The sequence below is a fragment of the Oncorhynchus keta genome, unplaced genomic scaffold (genome assembly GCF_023373465.1).
Source record: "Oncorhynchus keta strain PuntledgeMale-10-30-2019 unplaced genomic scaffold, Oket_V2 Un_scaffold_5251_pilon_pilon, whole genome shotgun sequence".
Taxonomy (NCBI): domain Eukaryota; kingdom Metazoa; phylum Chordata; class Actinopteri; order Salmoniformes; family Salmonidae; genus Oncorhynchus; species Oncorhynchus keta.
In genome coordinates, this window is record NW_026290957.1 from 142,501 (window position 1) to 162,500 (window position 20,000).

General features: G+C 46.8%; 1 protein-coding gene, 2 long non-coding RNA genes and 1 pseudogene across 7 annotated transcripts in view; 2 read left to right on the top strand and 2 right to left on the bottom strand.

Annotated features, from left to right (window-relative positions):
• LOC127929006 (uncharacterized) overlaps positions 1–427 on the top strand; it is a 2,336-nt gene extending 1,909 nt beyond the window's left edge. For all 3 annotated transcript variants that reach the window (XR_008133188.1, XR_008133190.1, XR_008133192.1), the window contains exon 3: positions 1–427. This exon is cut by the window's left edge. This is a non-coding gene — a long non-coding RNA (uncharacterized LOC127929006).
• LOC127928998 (protein flightless-1 homolog) overlaps positions 1–8,284 on the bottom strand; it is a 118,665-nt pseudogene extending 110,381 nt beyond the window's left edge.
• Positions 1,488–4,219, top strand: LOC127929002 (uncharacterized). 3 transcript variants are annotated; one of them, XR_008133180.1, is made up of 7 exons: positions 1,488–1,805; positions 2,672–3,005; positions 3,096–3,157; positions 3,240–3,458; positions 3,527–3,700; positions 3,779–3,814; positions 3,912–4,219. It is a non-coding gene; the product is annotated as an uncharacterized LOC127929002 (long non-coding RNA). The 3 variants fall into 3 exon arrangements; XR_008133179.1 differs by lacking the exons at positions 3,527–3,700; positions 3,779–3,814; positions 3,912–4,219 and having other exon boundaries at positions 2,672–2,742; positions 2,830–3,005; positions 3,240–3,520; XR_008133178.1 differs by lacking the exons at positions 3,527–3,700; positions 3,779–3,814; positions 3,912–4,219 and having other exon boundaries at positions 3,240–3,520.
• A 328-nt stretch (positions 8,285–8,612) lies between the features above and the next one.
• Positions 8,613–20,000, bottom strand: part of LOC127928999 (DNA topoisomerase 3-alpha-like) — a 79,086-nt gene continuing 67,698 nt past the window's right edge. Inside the window, 4 exon segments of the mRNA XM_052516643.1 lie at positions 8,613–9,279; positions 10,033–10,426; positions 10,428–10,845; positions 17,833–17,955. Coding sequence (XP_052372603.1) covers positions 9,125–9,279; positions 10,033–10,426; positions 10,428–10,845; positions 17,833–17,955 — 1,090 coding nt within the window. The 3' untranslated portion in view covers positions 8,613–9,124.

Sequence of the window (20,000 nt, forward strand, 5' to 3'; positions counted from 1 at the left end):
CTATGTGTAATCAGGTAGTCTATAGGTCTACTTCTATGTGTAATCAGGTAGTCTATAGGTCTACTTCTATGTGTAATCAGGTAGTCTATAGGTCTACTTCCATGTGTAATCAGGTAGTCTATAGGTCTACTTCTATGTGTAATCAGGTAGTCTATAGGTCTACTTCTATGTGTAATCAGGTAGTCTATAGGTCTACTTCCATGTGTAATCAGGTAGTCTATAGGTCTACTTCCATGTGTAATCAGGTAGTCTATAGGTCTACTTCCATGTGTAATCAGGTAGTCTATAGGTCTACTTCCATGTGTAATCAGGTAGTCTATAGGTCTACTTCCATGTGTAATCAGGTAGTCTATAGGTCTACTTCTATGTGTAATCAGGTAGTCTATAGGTCTACTTCTATGTGTAATCAGGTAGTCTATAGGTCTACTTCCATGTGTAATCAGGGCCAGGTAGTCTATCTAATGGGGTCGGCTCTACACATCACAGTCTGTACTCACCAGTTCCTGTCGTGGACTAAATGGGGTCGGCTCTACACATCAGTCTGTACTCACCAGTTCCTGTCGTGGACTAAATGGGGTCGGCTCTACACAGCACAGTCTGTACTCACCAGTTCCTGTAGTGGACTAAATGGGGTCGGCTCTACACATCACAGTCTGAACTCACCAGTTCCTGTCGTGGACTAAATGGGGTCGGCTCTACACATCACAGTCTGAACTCACCAGTTCCTGTAGTGGACTAAATGGGGTCGGCTCTACACACAGTCTGTACTCACCAGTTTCTGCAGTGCAGCCACCTCCTCTGGCAGATAACACAGGCCGGTCCTGTTGAGTTTCAGCCATCTCAGACTGCTCATAGACTTCACATGCTCAGGGAAGTAACCTCCCTGGGGGCGGGGGAGGAAGAGAGAGAGAGAGGGGGGACGAAGAGCGAGGGGGGACGAAGAGCGAGAGAGGGGAAGAGAGCGAGAGAGGGGAAGAGAGCGAGAGAGGGGAAGAGAGAGAGAGAGGGGAAGAGAGAGAGAGAGGGGAAGAGGAAGAGAGAGAGAGGGGAAGAGGAAGAGAGAGAGAGGGAAGAGAGCAAAAGGAAGAGAGAGGAAGAGAGGGGAAGAGAGAAACACAGACAGGGTTAGGGGCCAACACACTACAGTGCAAGCCTGTCCCAGATGTGTTTGTGCTCTTGCTAACCCCACTGCTGTCATTGTCAACACTCAGGTTAACAACAGACTGGGACTCAACACTAGGGGCCTGTTGCACAAAAGTAGAATTAAGACATCCGGGATAAATAATATATAATAATAATAATAATAATATATATATATATATAATAATATATGCCATTTAGCTGACGCTTTTATCCAAAGCGACTTACAGTCATGTGTGCATACATTCTACGTATGGGTGGTCCCGGGATTGAACCCACTACCCTGGCGTTACAAGCGCCATGCTCTACCAACTGAGCTACAGAAGGACCACGCTGAGCTCAATGAAGCCAAAACATGTGCGTCCAGGCTTAATTGGTTGCACAAAGACCAAGCCAGGATGAGCAGACACGGATTCATTAAGCCAGGTGAAACCAATCCTGGATAGGTGCGCGCTCACGGCTCACTCAAATAGACCCCGCCACAGATCACAGATTAACTGATTTACCATGGCAACTAGAGCCGCGTACTTTTCCCCGTCGGAAGCACAAATCCTCATGGAGGCATACGAGGAGGTAAAAGATATAATTAAGAAGAAAGGCAACACCGCCACAGTGATAAAGCAAAGAGAAAAAGCGTGGCAAAGTATTGCAGACCGCCTGAATGCGTAAGTAGTGCACAATTACACACTCACCGCTCCGCTGAAACATCACAATTACAATTCAAATATTTAATTCACATCTCCAAAAACGCAGTTGTACTGTAATTATGAAACGGTTAAATTTTTAATTGAAATGCACTGCAGATATGAGTGAAATTGTGTAAAGTAAGTCCATCACACTGTATAAAGCTATGATAAATTATTATTAAAGCCTTACATTATTATTTAACGTTACTACGCTCAGTACGGTTTAATCTTAGCCGTTGTACTCTGCTTCTTATGTTGTCCACCGTTTTTGTGTTTCTCCTGCTTTCATTAATGTAAAGCTGCTTTGACAGAATGAAACAATTGTGAAAAGTGCTATATAAATAAAATTTAATTGAATAAATAGATGAGCTATAATAATAATAATCACTTTAATTTATATAGCGCCTTTCAAAGGACCCAAGGTCGGTTGCTCACTGCACTGCAAAAATGTCTTTCTTACTTAGTATTTTTGTCTTGTTTTCAGTAAAAAAATATCTAAAAAACATCTTGAATATTTTCTTGAGCAAAATTACCTAGGAAAATAAGCAAAAAATCTGCCAGTGAAACGAGAACTTTTCTAAAATTAAGTGTTTATGGAAAAAGTAAACTTATTTCAAGAGAATTTTTATTATATTGACAGATTTTTTATTTGCTTGTTTTAAGCACACATTTACTTAAAGTTTATATTTTTTGTCTAAACTATACTTATTTTGCTAGGTCATTTAGCAAATCAAGAAAATACATCTTTATTTAAGTTTAAAAAAATATATATTTTTACTGAAAACAAGACAAAAATACCAAGTAATTTTTTGCAGTGTGACTCCATTAAATGTGTGTGTGTGTAGATTAAACATGAACGGGCCAAAACGGACATGGCAGCAGGTCAAAATCAAATACAAGAACATTCTGCAGAATGGTATGGTCCCTGACTAATATTTAACAAAGCACAAGCATATATTGTACCCAGAAGGTGCCTGCTCACACATTGTCTGTACTGTTTTAGCAGTGAAAAAGAATACCCACAGACAAGGCACGGGTGGTGGGTCACCAAAGGCTGACCTTACCCCAGCAGAGGACATGGCCTTGGAGCTAAATAAAGGCAGGCCCGTCTTAGAGGGGATCCCTGGGGGAAAGAGACGAGCATAGGTTCCTCCCAAGATGCCACCCGCTTCATTCAAGGTATGTCCTTCCATCTCTACATGGGATACAACCACATTCATATTGAATCAATTTGGACTGTCTGACTTTGGTTTACCTATTGCCTTGCAGTGTCTGGCAGCACTGTGTTCCTGTTAGAGCCACCAGCACAAGCACCAGACGATGCTGATCCAGTGAGTACTCCATCAAAGCCATACTGTAGGCCTGGCATGTCTTGTCTACTAGCTTCAATATGAATCCGATTAAATGTGATAGGGTGAAGGCCCCAGTGCAGCAGCAACAGCACATGATGGAGACGATGATGATGAGGAGGAGACCATCTCTCTGGATTCCAGAAGGCATGAGGTATCATGGTAAGACTGTGAAAGTACTATTTACTCTACAATGGTGAGGAGTCCTCATCAAAATCAAAAAATCTAATTTCTTTTACAGGACCCAGATGCTATACAGTGGGAAAACCAGCCTGGCAACATAGTGCGTATTAATAAAAGGACACCACATCCTGCCAAATTCCAGCTGCGCTAATTGTATTGTGTTCTCAGAGCTCACAAGCTATCAGAAAGTTGTATGGCAACCACCTCCGGCGCCAAATAGAACTGGCAGACATAGACATTCAGTACAAGAAGAAAAACATGGAAAATCTTGCACTGGAGTCCGAAATAAAAAAGAGGACAATTAGGAAACTGGACCTTGAAATAAAAAAACTTGAGAGGGAGGTGAGATATGCCTTCAATGTACACTGTATGCTAACTGTAACACAAATGTATTAATCATTATTTGTATTTCCTCCCCAGCTCCAAGAAGATGACACAGCTCAAAATAAAAATGAGGTATATTCTCATAAAGTCAAGTGAGCCATGACATATGAGCTCTTATTGTGAGCACACAGGACGGTGGCATCTTTCTAAGGTTTTTTTATTTTCCCAGCAATCAGTACAACCAAGTCATCGTTATAAGGCATCGCCCTCTTTTGCCCACCCCCCCCAGCACCAGGTGTGGCCACTAGCCTATATGAAGGCCCAAAATTGTGTGTTCCTTTCTGCTCTGACAATGGCATGCCCATTCGTGCGAGATGTGGTGGATGAAGAAGCACTTGTGCTGAGGAGAGCCTTCAGGCGAGAAAGGGTCTTCAGGGACCGGTTGGACCCACTGGCCTTCCCTGACGACCTACAGATGGCATCAGGTATCTATGCAGACTACTGGGTCCCAGGATTAAGCACCGCACTGCACGGAGCCATGCACTGAGTGTGGAGCAAATGGTTTGTGTGGCCTTGCGCTTTTTGCTAGTGGAGCCTTCCTGTACTCAGTGGGGATGCAGAACAGCTGAACAAGGCCACAATTTGCCGCACAATAAGGAGTGTGTGTCTGGCTATCAAAGATGTCTTCATCTCCTTCCCTGGCCACAGAAGACTCTGTGACATCAAAGAGGAGTTCTATAGGATTGCAGGTAAGAGGATCTACAAATTACAGGACAACTGTTAACACATAGTAGGATACTCATTACTTTGTGTGACAGGTTTCCCCAATGTCATTGGTGCAGTGGACTGCACACACATAAGGATAAAAGCCCCTCAGGTGCCCATGAGGCCGATTTTATAATAATAATAATAATAATATATGCCATTTAGCAGACGCTTTTATCCAAAGCGACTTACAGTCATGTGTGCATACATTCTACGTATGGGTGGTCCCGGGATCGAACCCACTACCCTGGCGTTACAAGTGCCATGCTCTACCAACTGAGCTACAGAAGGACCACTGGTTATAGCTGTCAGGTTAACAACAGACTGGGACTCAACACTAGGTCTATGTCAGGTTAACAACAGACTGGGACTCAACACTAGGTCTATGTCAGGTTAACAACAGACTGGGACTCAACACTAGGTCTATGTCAGGTTAACAACAGACTGGGACTCAACACTAGGTCTATGTCAGGTTAACAACAGACTGGGACTCAACACTAGGTCTATGTCAGGTTAACAACAGACTGGGACTCAACACTAGGTCTATGTCAGGTTAACAACAGACTGGGACTCAACACTAGGTCTATGTCAGGTTAACAACAGACTGGGACTCAACACTAGGTCTATGTCAGGTTAACAACAGACTGGGACTCAACACTAGGTCTATGTCAGGTTAACAGACTAAACCCTAAAGAGTCAGCAGAACCACTAAGTCTGGTCAGGTTAACAGACTAAACCCTAAAGAGTCAGCAGAACCACCAAGTCTGGTCAGGTTAACAGACTAAACCCTAAAGAGTCAGCAGAACCACCAAGTCTGGTCAGGTTAACAGACTAAACCCTAAAGAGTCAGCAGAACCACCAAGTCTGGTCAGGTTAACAGACTAAACCCTAAAGAGTCAGCAGAACCACTACGTCTGGCAACTTAAGAGACCCAACTACATCACAGTATTATTTTGTCATGGAGCAGACGCTCTTTATCCACAGTAACTTGACAATTAGGGTCAAGTACCTTGCTCAAGGGCATGTCGACATAATTGTTTTTAACCTCGTCGGCTCCGGGGATATAAACCAGTGACCTTTCGGTTACCGGGCCAACGCTCTGGCCAGCTCTAGGCTATCTGCCGCCCCGATTATCAGCAGAAAATCATGACGTGTTGTTTGTGGAAATAGAGAGAGAGAAAAGCCAAGAATAACATGAGTGAAGACGTTTGAATAGCATGACATCACAACACATGCTCGGAGCCTGGTGATGTCATCTTCCCCCTGGGTGACACATGGGAGGTGGGAGGGGCTAAACTCGACAAGCAGAAATACTTCTCAGCTGTGTTGTCTGACCGTGGTGACTTAAACATCTAAAGGGACAGATGCATAAATAATAAGCAGTATCTGCTTCACACAGCTAGTTAGCTACAGTCACACAGCTAGTTAGCTACAGTCACACAGCTAGTTAGCTACAGTCACACAGCTAGTTAGCTACAGTCCCACAGCTAGTTAGCTACAGTCCCACAGCTAGTTAGCTACAGTCCCACAGCTAGTTAGCTACAGTCCCACAGCTAGTTAGCTACAGTCACACAGCTAGTTAGCTACAGTCACACAGCTAGTTAGCTACAGTCACACAGCTAGTTAGCTACAGTCACACAGCTAGTTAGCTAGTTAGCTACAGTCCCACAGCTAGTTAGCTACAGTCCCACAGCTAGTTAGCTACAGTCCGACCAGTCACACAGCTAGTTAGCTACAGTCCCACAGCTAGTTAGCTACAGTCCGACCAGTCCCACAGCTAGTTAGCTACAGTCCCACAGATAGTTAGCTACAGTCCCACAGCTAGTTAGCTACAGTCACACAGCTGGTTAGCTACAGTCACACAGCTGGTTAGCTACAGTCACACAGCTGGTTAGCTACAGTCCGACCAGTCACACAGCTAGTTAGCTACAGTCCCACAGCTAGTTAGCTACAGTCCGACCAGTCCCACAGCTAGTTAGCTACAGTCCCAAAGCTAGTTAGCTACAATCCCACAGCTAGTTATCTACAATCCCACAGCTAGTTAGCTACAGTCCCACAGCTAGTTAGCTACAGTCCCACAGCTAGTTAGCTACAGTCCCACAGCTAGTTAGCTACAGTCTGACCAGTCACACAGCTAGTTAGCTAGTCAGCTACAGTCCCACAGCTAGTTAGCTACAGTCTGACCAGTCACACAGCTAGTTAGCTAGTCAGCTACAGTCACACAGCTAGTTAGCTAGTCAGCTACAGTCACACAGCTAGTTAGCTACAGTCACACAGCTAGTTAGCTAGTCAGCTACAGTCACACAGCTAGTTAGCTAGTCACACAGCTGGTTAGCTAGTTAGCTAGAGTCACACAGCTAGTTAGCTACAGTCCCACAGCTAGTTAGCTACAGTCTGACCAGTCACACAGCTAGTTAGCTAGTCAGCTACAGTCACACAGCTAGTTAGCTAGTCAGCTACAGTCACACAGCTAGTTAGCTACAGTCACACAGCTAGTTAGCTACAGTCACACAGCTAGTTAGCTAGTCAGCTACAGTCACACAGCTAGTTAGCTACAGTCCCACAGCTAGTTAGCTACAGTCACACAGCTAGTTAGCTACAGTCACACAGCTAGTTAGCTACAGTCACACAGCTAGTTATCTACAGTCCCAAAGCTAGTTATCTACAATCCCACAGCTAGTTATCTACAATCCCACAGCTAGTTATCTACAATCCCACAGCTAGTTAGCTACAGTCCCACAGCTAGTTAGCTACAGTCCCACAGCTAGTTAGCTACAGTCTGACCAGTCACACAGCTAGTTAGCTAGTCAGCTACAGTCCCACAGCTAGTTAGCTACAGTCCCACAGCTAGTTAGCTACAGTCTGACCAGTCACACAGCTAGTTAGCTAGTCAGCTACAGTCACACAGCTAGTTAGCTACAGTCACACAGCTAGTTAGCTACAGTCACAGCTAGTTAGCTACAGTCACACAGCTAGTTAGCTAGTCAGCTACAGCCACACAGCTAGTTAGCTACAGTCCCACAGCTAGTTAGCTACAGTCCCACAGCTAGTTAGCTACAGTCCGACCAGTCACACAGCTAGTTATCTACAGCCACACAGCTAGTTATCTACAGTCACACAGCTAGTTATCTACAGTCCCACAGCTAGTTAGCTACAGTCACACAGCTAGTTATCTACAGTCCCACAGCTAGTTAGCTAGTCAGCTACAGTCACACAGCTAGTTAGCTAGTCAGCTACAGTCACACAGCTGGTTAGCTACAGTCCCACAGCTAGTTAGCTACAGTCACACAGCTAGTTAGCTACAGTCACACAGCTAGTTAGCTACAGTCACACAGCTGGCTAACGCCCTGGTTGTGTTCCTGTTATGGTTAGCACGTCGTTAGCTACCAGGCTGCTAACTAACTGCCTGTCGTTTATCTGTCACGAATAATGGTCCGGAAAGGTCAAATATAACCGTGTTTATTGTTGTTGTTGTCTTACTTTGAAGTCGTTTCCAGATAGGTCTACCCCCCGGATAAACGGAAGGACTCCGGTGGCAGCCATTTGTGCTTCGGGAAACCGTCCGTCCGTCGCTGCCGAGTCTCTGTTGGTGTTTGGTTTGTCAGGCGGAGCGGAGACACTGGTTACCACAGCCACAAAGTCAGAAACAGCTCTTTTATCTTCTTAAATGGGATTTTAAACCTTACTCACACTGGGAATTTTACGCCTAAGATTATTAAATTAAGGCTTATTTTTGTTTTCATACATTTTTGCGATTATAGCCAACTATGTGTCAGTGGTAACTTTACTTTGTGGGTGTGGTAACTAGTGGATATTAGACTTTTCGCAGCAGGTTTAGGAAAAGGGTTCAGCTAAAATGATCAACATTTGACAGAACAACTGCTGGGACCGGAAACACCCTGGCGGCCTGAGAACGGAACAGCCCCCTTCCGGTGAGGTGCGCCCCGTCAATCAATCAATAATGAAGTGGTCAAGATCAAAGATATTCTAGTTTCTCCTGTTCCTCTCTCTGCTATGATCTAATCAATAAAAAACACCCGTTTCCATTCCATTTAATTCGTTTTTACACAAGTCCTTCCTACTGTAACTTAGTAAATATTAATCAACACAAGGGAGATCTTTTAGAGGCACTCATCAGACAGAATACAGGACACCAGATTGCTGGGATCAGTGATTTTATATAAACATTCAAAAATACCAGTATTAATCTCCCTTTCTCCAGTCTGTCTCCTCCCAGCTGGTACTTGGATTTACAATCCTATTCTTTACGCCAATGTTACATATTGGGGACAAATTACCAATCAAATCCATTCTTTTATTTCTCTGTAAAATATTGATCTATTCTCCATGTCATATAAATGCAGTTTCTCTGTCAGAGGTGAGACAGAATGAACCCTGGTTTAACACCTCTAGAGGCAGGCAGAATGAACCCAGTCCCACTCCACTCCTGTCCCAAATGAACCCTGGTTTAACACCTCTAGAAGCTGACCTCTGGTCCGTCTGGGATGTTTAGGGTTAAGGGGCGAGTTGAAGGTAAACTGATTCTAGTAGCTCTGTGTTTGTATCAAAAACATCAACCGCTGAGCTTCCTGATCACATCGGAGTTCAGAGGTCGGGGACAAGGTCACACGGGGGTCAGAGCATCTCTATGGCAGCAGTGGGATCAGGGGTTAAAGGTCAGCGCTGAGGGCAGGTGACACGTGTGTGTCCAGGCATGTGACAGATGCCACAGGTACGGGGCTTCCTGGTAGCGGGGGGTTTGGTGGTGGGGGGGGCTCTTCCTCCCCAGTCTCCTCCCCTCTTCCCCCAGTCTCCCCCTCCAGAACCTGAACCTGGTAGAGACACAGACAGAGAGTTAGCAATGGGGGTGGGTGTATGTGTCTGCATGTGTGTGTTACAGTGTGTGTGTGTGTGTGTGTGTGTGTGTGTGTGTGTGTGTGTATAGTGTGTGTGTGTGTTACAGTGTGTGTGTTACAGTGTGTGTGTTGTGTGTGTGTGTGTGTGTGTGTGTGTGTGTGTGTGTGTGTGTGTGTGTGTGTGTGTGTGTGTGTGTGTGTGTGTTGTGTGTGTGTGTTACAGTGTGTGTTATAGTGTGTGTGTGTGTGTGTGTGTTATAGTGTGTGTGTGTGTGTTATAGTGTGTGTGTGTGTGTGTGTGTGTGTGTGTGTTATAGTGTGTGTGTGTTACAGTGTGTGTGTGTGTTACAGCGTATGTTATAGTGTGTGTGTGTGTGTGTTATAGTGTGTGTGTGTGTTACAGTGTGTGTGTGTTACAGTGTGTGTGTTACAGTGTGTGTGTGTGTTATAGTGTGTGTGTGTGTGTGTGTGTGTGTGTGTGTGTGTGTGTGTGTGTGTGTGTGTGTGTGTGTGTGTGTGTGTGTTTGAGTGTGTGTTATAGTGTGTGTGTGTGTGTGTGTTTGAGTGTGTGTGTGTGTTATAGTGTGTGTGTGTGTGTGTGTGTGTGTGTTTTAGTGTGTGTGTGTTACAGTGTGTGTGTGTTACAGTGTGTGTGTGTGTGTTATAGTGTGTGTGTGTGTTACAGTGTGTGTGTGTTACAGTGTGTGTGTTACAGTGTGTGTGTGTTACCTGGTGGTGGGATGTTCTCGTCAGCCCAGAGGAAGAATCCACACTGTTGATCTCTGGGCTTCCCACAGGTATGGAACACTCTTCCTCTATTAGGTCCTTCCTTCTGCACTGTCTTCTGAACCGCTGGCTCACTGCAGTTACAAACCACCTCCCCCACGGAGGTCCTGGGGGGCTGGTGTGGCCTGCTGCGTGGCGCCCCCTGGGGGCCTGGAGGGTAAACGTTAGTGTCGGGCTGGTCGTTCCACAGGAAGAAGTTACAGCCTCCTGAGGAACACTTATAGAACCGTCTGCCCTGGTTAGGACCGTCTTTCCTCACGGTGAGGAGGACCGCCTCCGACCCACAGTTACACACTGTGACGTCACCACCTCTGGGGTCAGGGGGTGGGGCCTGGGGGTCAAGGCGAGGGTGGGGTGGGCCAGGACGAGGAGGGGGGGTTGGGGGTTTGGGGAGACAGGGGGTCCGGTCTGGGGGCTGGGCGAGGTCTCGGCTGATTGGTTGCAGTGTCTCCCCTTCCTTCTCCTCCTCTTCCTCCCCCAGCTGCTCCTACTCCTCTTCCTCCCCCAGCTCCCCCTCTTCCTCCTACTCCTCTTCCTCCCCCAGCTCCTCCTCTTCCTCCCCCAGCTGCTCCTACTCCTCTTCCTCCCCCAGCTCCCCCTCTTCCTCCTACTCCTCCCGCCACGCCCCCTCCACCCATTCTGAGGTATTTGAGGTTGAGTACCTCCCTCAGTGTCTCGTCACACCCTCCGATGCAGCCCACAAACTCCAGCGGCATCATGGGAGGGAGGCTGCCTCGTCGGAACTTCAACTTTAACCTGCAGAAGAAGAGACAGGAGGAGTCATGTAGAGTGGTCTTTATTACACCCAGGGGGGGCGGTCCATCTATAGGTTATTACATATCAGAGGAAGAAGAGACAGGAGGAGTCATGTAGAGTAGTCTTTATTACACCCAGGGGGGGCAGTCCATCTAGGTTATTACATATCAGAGGAAGAAGAGACAGGAGGAGTAATGTAGAGTGGTCTTTATTACACCCAGGGGGGCAGTCCATCTATAGGTTATTAAATATCAGAGGAAGAGACAGGAGGAGTCATGTAGAGTAGTCTTTATTACACCCAGGGGGGCAGTCCATCTATAGGTTATTACATATCAGAGGAAGAGACAGGAGGAGTCATGTAGAGTAGTCTTTATTACACCCAGGGGGGCAGTCCATCTATAGGTTATTACATATCAGAGGAAGAGACAGGAGGAGTCATGTAGAGTAGTCTTTATTACACCCAGGGGGGCAGTCCATCTATAGGTTATTAAATATCAGAGGAAGAGACAGGAGGAGTCATGTAGAGTAGTCTTTATTACACCCAGGGGGCAGTCCATCTATAGGTTATTAAATATCAGAGGATGAAGAGACAGGAGGAGTCATGTAGAGTAGTCTTTATTACACCCAGGGGGGCAGTCCATCTATAGGTTATTAAATATCAGAGGAGACAGTAGTCTGTCCCAGTCCATTGATAGGTTATTAAATATCAGAGGAGACAGTAGTCTGTCCCAGTCCATTGATAGGTTATTAAATATCAGAGGAGACAGTAGTCTGTCCCAGTCCATCTATAGGTTATTAAATATCAGAGGAGACAGTAGTCTGTCCCAGTCCATTGATAGGTTATTAAATATCAGAGGAGACAGTAGTCTGTCCCAGTCCATTGATAGGTTATTAAATATCAGAGGAGACAGTAGTCTGTCCCAGTCCATTGATAGGTTATTAAATATCAGAGGAGACAGTAGTCTGTCCCAGTCCATTGATAGGTTATTAAATATCAGAGGAGACAGTAGTCTGTCCCAGTCCATTGATAGGTTATTAAATATCAGAGGAGACAGTAGTCTGTCCCAGTCCATTGATAGGTTATTAAATATCAGAGGAGACAGTAGTCTGTCCCAGTCCATCTATAGGTTATTAAATATCAGAGGAGACAGTAGTCTGTCCCAGTCCATCTATAGGTTATTAAATATCAGAGGAGACAGTAGTCTGTCCCAGTCCATTGATAGGTTATTAAATATCAGAGGAGACAGTAGTCTGTCCCAGTCCATTGATAGGTTATTAAATATCAGAGGAGACAGTAGTCTGTCCCAGTCCATCTATAGGTTATTAAATATCAGAGGAGACAGTAGTCTGTCCCAGTCCATTGATAGGTTATTAAATATCAGAGGAGACAGTAGTCTGTCCCAGTCCATTGATAGATTATTAAATATCAGAGGAGACAGTAGTCTGTCCCAGTCCATTGATAGGTTATTAAATATCAGAGGAGACAGTAGTCTGTCCCAGTTCATCTATAGGTTATTAAATATCAGAGGAGACAGTAGTCTGTCCCAGTCCATTGATAGTTTATTAAATATCAGAGGAGACAGTAGTCTGTCCCAGTCCATTGATAGGTTAGTAAATATCAGAGGAGACAGTAGTCTGTCCCAGTCCATTGATAGGTTATTAAATATCAGAGGAGACAGTAGTCTGTCCCAGTCCATTGATAGGTTATTAAATATCAGAGGAGACAGTAGTCTGTCCCAGTCCATTGATAGGTTATTAAATATCAGAGGAGACAGTAGTCTGTCCTAGTCCATTGATAGGTTATTAAATATCAGAGGAGACAGTAGTCTGTCCCAGTCCATTGATAGGTTATTAAATATCAGAGGAGACAGTAGTCTGTCCCAGTCCATGAATCTGGCATTAGCACTGGAGAATGTGGGACAGCACTATGACCACCCACCCCCCTTATCACTGGAGAATGTGGGACAGCACTATGACCACCCACCCCCCTTATCACTGGAGAATGTGGGACAGCACTATGACCACCCACCCCCTTATCACTGGAGAATGTGGGACAGCACTATGACCACCCACCCCCTTATCACTGGAGAATGTGGGACAGCACTATGACCACCCACCCCCTTATCACTGGAGAATGTGGGACAGCACTATGACCACCCACCCCCTTATCACTGGAGAATGTGGGACAGCACTATGACCACCCACCCCCTTATCACTGGAGAATGTGGGACAGCACTATGACCACCCACCCCCTTATCACTGGAGAATGTGGGACAGCACTATGACCACCCACCCCCTTATCACTGGAGAATGTGGGACAGCACTATGACCACCCACCCCCTTATCACTGGAGAATGTGGGACAGCACTATGACCACCCACCCCCTTATCACTGGAGAATGTGGGACAGCACTATGACCACCCACCCCCTTATCACTGGAGAATGTGGGACAGCACTATGACCACCCACCCCCTTATCACTGGAGAATGTGGGACAGCACTATGACCACCCACCCCCCTTATCACTGGAGAATGTGGGACAGCACTATGACCACCCACCCCCTTATCACTGGAGAATGTGGGACAGCACTATGACCACCCACCCCCTTATCACTGGAGAATGTGGGACAGCACTATGACCACCCACCCCCTTATCACTGGAGAATGTGGGACAGCACTATGACCACCCACCCCCTTATCACTGGAGAATGTGTGACAGCACTATGACCACCCACCCCCTTATCACTGGAGAATGTGGGACAGCACTATGACCACCCACCCCCTTATCACTGGAGAATGTGGGACAGCACTATGACCACCCACCCCCCCTTATCACTGGAGAATGTGTGACAGCACTATGACCACCCACCCCCTTATCACTGGAGAATGTGTGACAGCACTATGACCACCCACCCCCTTATCACTGGAGAATGTGTGACAGCACTATGACCACCCCCCTTATCACTGGAGAATGTGGGACAGCACTATGACCACCCACCCCCTTATCACTGGAGAATGTGGGACAGCACTATGACCACCCACCCCCTTATCACTGGAGAATGTGGGACAGCACTATGACCACCCACCCCCTTATCACTGGAGAATGTGGGACAGCACTATGACCACCCACCCCCTTATCACTGGAGAATCACTGACCACCCACCCCCTTATCACTGGAGAATGTGGGACAGCACTATGACCACCCACCCCCTTATCACTGGAGAATGTGGGACAGCACTATGACCACCCACCCCCTTATCACTGGAGAATGTGTGACAGCACTATGACCACCCACCCCCCTTATCACTGGAGAATGTGTGACAGCACTATGACCACCCACCCCCCTTATCACTGGAGAATGTGTGACAGCACTATGACCACCCACCCCCCTTATCACTGGAGAATGTGGGACAGCACTATGACCACCCAACCCCCTTATCACTGGAGAATGTGGGACAGCACTATGACCACCCACCCCCCTTATCACTGGAGAATGTGGGACAGCACTATGACCACCCACCCCCCTTATCACTGGAGAATGTGGGACAGCACTATGACCACCCACCCCCCTTATCACTGGAGAATGTGGGACAGCACTATGACCACCCACCCCCCTTATCACTGGAGAATGTGGGACAGCACTATGACCACCCACCCCCCCTTATCACTGGAGAATGTGGGACAGCACTATGACCACCCACCCCCTTATCACTGGAGAATGTGGGACAGCACTATGACCACCCACCCCCTTATCACTGGAGAATGTGGGACAGCACTATGACCACCCACCCCCTTATCACTGGAGAATGTGGGACAGCACTATGACCACCCACCCCCTTATCACTGGAGAATGTGGGACAGCACTATGACCACCCACCCCCTTATCACTGGAGAATGTGTGACAGCACTATGACCACCCACCCCCCCTTATCACTGGAGAATGTGGGACAGCACTATGACCACCCACCCCCTTATCACTGGAGAATGTGGGACAGCACTATGACCACCCACCCCCTTATCACTGGAGAATGTGTGACAGCACTATGACCACCCACCCCCCCTTATCACTGGAGAATGTGGGACAGCACTATGACCACCCACCCCCCCTTATCACTGGAGAATGTGGGACAGCACTATGACCACCCACCCCCTTATCACTGGAGAATGTGGGACAGCACTATGACCACCCACCCCCCCTTATCACTGGAGAATGTGGGACAGCACTATGACCACCCACCCCCTTATCACTGGAGAATGTGGGACAGCACTATGACCACCCACCCCCCTTATCACTGGAGAATGTGGGACAGCACTATGACCACCCACCCCCCCTTATCACTGGAGAATGTGGGACAGCACTATGACCACCCACCCCCCCTTATCACTGGAGAATGTGGGACAGCACTATGACCACCCACCCCCCTTATCACTGGAGAATGTGTGATAGCACTATGACCACCCACCCCCCCTTATCACTGGAGAATGTGTGACAGCACTATGACCACCCACCCCCTTATCACTGGAGAATGTGTGACAGCACTATGACCACCCACCCCCCCCTTATCACTGGAGAATGTGGGACAGCACTATGACCACCCACCCCCCCTTATCACTGGAGAATGTGGGACAGCACTATGACCACCCACCCCCCTTATCACTGGAGAATGTGGGACAGCACTATGACCACCCACCCCCTTATCACTGGAGAATGTGGGACAGCACTATGACCACCCACCCCCCTTATCACTGGAGAATGTGGGACAGCACTATGACCACCCACCCCCCTTATCACTGGAGAATGTGGGACAGCACTATGACCACCCACCCCCCCTTATCACTGGAGAATGTGGGACAGCACTATGACCACCCACCCCCCTTATCACTGGAGAATGTGGGACAGCACTATGACCACCCACCCCCCTTATCACTGGAGAATGTGGGACAGCACTATGACCACCCACCCCCTTATCACTGGAGAATGTGGGACAGCACTATGACCACCCACCCCCTTATCACTGGAGAATGTGGGACAGCACTATGACCACCCAACCCCCTTATCACTGGAGAATGTGGGACAGCACTATGACCACCCACCCCCTTATCACTGGAGAATGTGGGACAGCACTATGACCACCCATCCCCCTTATCACTGGAGAATGTGGGACAGCACTATGACCACCCATCCCCCTTATCACTGGAGAATGTGGGACAGCACTATGACCATCCACCCCTTATCACTGGAGAATGTGGGACAGCACTATGACCACCCACCCCCTTATCACTGGAGAATGTGGGACAGCACTATGACCACCCACCCCCTTATCACTGGAGAATGTGTGACAGCACTATGACCACCCATCCCCCTTATCACTGGAGAATGTGTGACAGCACTATGACCACCCACCCCCTTATCACTGGAGAATGTGTGACAGCACTATGACCACCCATCCCCCTTATCACTGGAGAATGTGTGACAGCACTATGACCACCCACCCCCTTATCACTGGAGAATGTGGGACAGCACTATGACCACCCACCCCCTTATCACTGGAGAATGTGTGACAGCACTATGACCACCCATCCCCCTTATCACTGGAGAATGTGTGACAGCACTATGACCACCCATCCCCCTTATCACTGGAGAATGTGTGACAGCACTATGACCACCCATCCCCCTTATCACTGGAGAATGTGTGACAGCACTATGACCACCCATCCCCCTTATCACTGGAGAATGTGGGACAGCACTAAATGAACCATCTGTAACAGACGGCCCTGAATGTTAGAATGGATTAAATTAACCATCTGTAACAGACGGCCCTGAATGTTAGAATGGGTTAAATGAACCATCTGTAACAGACGGCCCTGAACGTTAGAATGGATTAAATGAACCATCTGTAACAGACGGCCCTGAACGTTAGAATGGATTAAATGAACCATCTGTAACAGACGGCCCTGAATGTTAGAATGGGTTAAATGAACCATCTGTAACAGACGGTCATCAGGGACTCTGAAACTGGACAGATTCCTCAGATTGGCTTCAAAACTCACAGTTTGCTATCAAGGACATATATCTGTACTGATGTCTCCATCAGGTCTCTTTGATGTGGCTGGTTTATATCACCGTCTCCACTACCATCAGGGCGGGCAGACAGACAGGTATAACAGACAGACACGTATAACAGACAGACAGGTATAACAGACAGACAGGTATAACAGACAGACAGGTGTAACAGACAGACAGGTGTAACAGACAGACAGACAGACAGACAGACAGACAGACAGACAGACAGACAGGTGTAACAGACAGACAGGTATAACAGACAGACAGACAGACAGACAGACAGGTATAACAGACAGACAGACAGGTATAACAGACAGACAGACAGGTATAACAGACAGACAGGTATAACAGGCAGACAGACAGGTATAACAGACAGAAAGGCAGACAGACAGGTATAACAGGCAGACAGACAGGTATAACAGACAGACAGACAGGTATAACAGACAGACAGACAGGTATAACAGACAGACAGACAGGTATAACAGACAGACAGGCAGACAGACAGGTATAACAGACAGACAGGCAGACAGACAGACAGGTATAACAGACAGACAGACAGGTATAACAGACAGACAGACAGGTATAACAGACAGACAGGCAGACAGACAGGTATAACAGGCAGACAGACAGACAGACAGACAGACAGACAGACAGACAGGTATAACAGACAGACAGGTATAACAGGCAGACAGACAGGTATAACAGGCAGACAGACAGGTATAACAGGCAGACAGACAGACAGACAGACAGACAGACAGACAGACAGACAGACAGACAGACAGACAGACAGACAGATACCTACATGTGAACGGGCGGGGCTGACAGGTATAACAGACAGACAGGTATAACAGACAGACAGGTATAACAGACAGACAGACAGACAGACAGACAGACAGACAGACAGACAGACAGACATATACCTACATGTGAACGGGGCGGGGCTGACAGGTGGGACAGACAGACTCGTCTCTGTTGACCTCTAACACCGTGTCCGGAAACCACACGGAACACTTGCATTCTGGGTAACCAACGCAGGACAGGTACTTCCTGTTAGAGAGAGAGGATTGGAAGATATTGAATAGCAGAGAAGCAGACTATGATTGTATACCCTCCAAGACTTTGGGTAAAATGTTGTGAAAGTGGTCAAAATGTCCGTTTGGAAAAGTTCAGAGAAAAAGTTGTTGAGGCAGAACAACAAAACCAATCCTTCACAACAACAAAACAAACCTTCCTTCACAACAGAACTAACCTTCCTTCCTTCCTTCACAACAAAACAAACCTTCCTTCAAAACAACAAAACTAACCTTCCTTCACAACAGAACCAATCCTTCACAACAACAAAACAAACCTTCCTTCACAACAACAAAACTAACCTTCCTTCACAACAACAAAATTAACCTTCCTTCACAACAACAAAATGAACCTTCCTTCCTTCACAACAACAAAACGAACCTTCCTTCACAACAACAAAATGAACCTTCCTTCACAACAAAACAAACCTTCCTTCCTTCACAACAACAAAACGAACCTTCCTTCACAACAACAAAACTAACCTTCCTTCACAACAGCAAAACCAACCTTCCTTCACAACAAAACCAACCTTCCTTCACAACAGCAAAACAAACCTTCCTTCACAACAGAACCAACCTCCCTTCACAACAGAACCAACCTTCCTTCACAACAACAAAACGAACCTTCCTTCACAACAGAACCAACCTTCCTTCACAACAGAACCAACCTTCCTTCACAACAGAACCAACCTTCCTTCACAACAGAACCAACCTTCCTTCACAACAGAACCAACCTTCCTTCACAACAGAACCAACCTTCCTTCACAACAGAACCAACCTTCCTTCACAACAACAGAACCAACCTTCCTTCACAACAGAACCAACCTTCCTTCACAACAACAGAACCAACCTTCCTTCACAACAGAACCAACCTTCCTTCACAACAGAACCAACCTTCCTTCACAACAGAACCAACCTTCCTTCACAACAGAACCAACCTTCCTTCACAACAGAACCAACCTTCCTTCACAACAGAACCAACCTTCCTTCACAACAACAGAACCAACCTTCCTTCACAACAACAGAACCAACCTTCCTTCACAACAACAGAACCAACCTTCCTTCACAACAGAACCAACCTTCCTTCACAACAACAGAACCAACCTTCCTTCACAACAACAGAACCAACCTTCCTTCACAACAACAGAACCAACCTTCCTTCACAACAACAGAACCAACCTTCCTTCACAACAACAGAACCAACCTTCCTTCACAACAGAACCAACCTTCCTTCACAACAGAACCAACCTTCCTTCACAACAGAACCAACCTTCCTTCACAACAGAACCAACCTTCCTTCACAACAGAACCAACCTTCCTTCACAACAGAACCAACCTTCCTTCACAACAACAGAACCAACCTTCCTTCACAACAACAGAACCAACCTTCCTTCACAACAGAACCAACCTTCCTTCACAACAGAACCAACCTTCCTTCACAACAGAACCAACCTTCCTTCACAACAGAACCAACCTTCCTTCACAACAGAACCAACCTTCCTTCACAACAGAACCAACCTTCCTTCACAACAACAGAACCAACCTTCCTTCACAACAACAGAATCAACCTTCCTTCACAACAGAACCATACTTCCTTCACAACAACAGAACCAACCTTCCTTCACAACAGAACCAACCTTCCTTCCCAACAGAACCAACCTTCCTTCACAACAGAACCAACCTTCCTTCACAACAGAACCAACCTTCCTTCACAACAGAACCAACCTTCCTTCACAACAGAACCAACCTTCCTTCACAACAGAACCAACCTTCCTTCACAACAAAATCAACCTTCCTTCACAACAGAATCAACCTTCCTTCACAACAGAATCAACCTTCCTTCACAACAGAACCAACCTTCCTTCACAACAGAACCAACCTTCCTTCACAACAACAGAATCAACCTTCCTTCACAACAGAACCAACCTTCTTTCACAACAACAGAACCAACCTTCCTTCACAACAGAACCAACCTTCCTTCCCAACAGAACCAACCTTCCTTCCCAACAGAACCAACCTTCC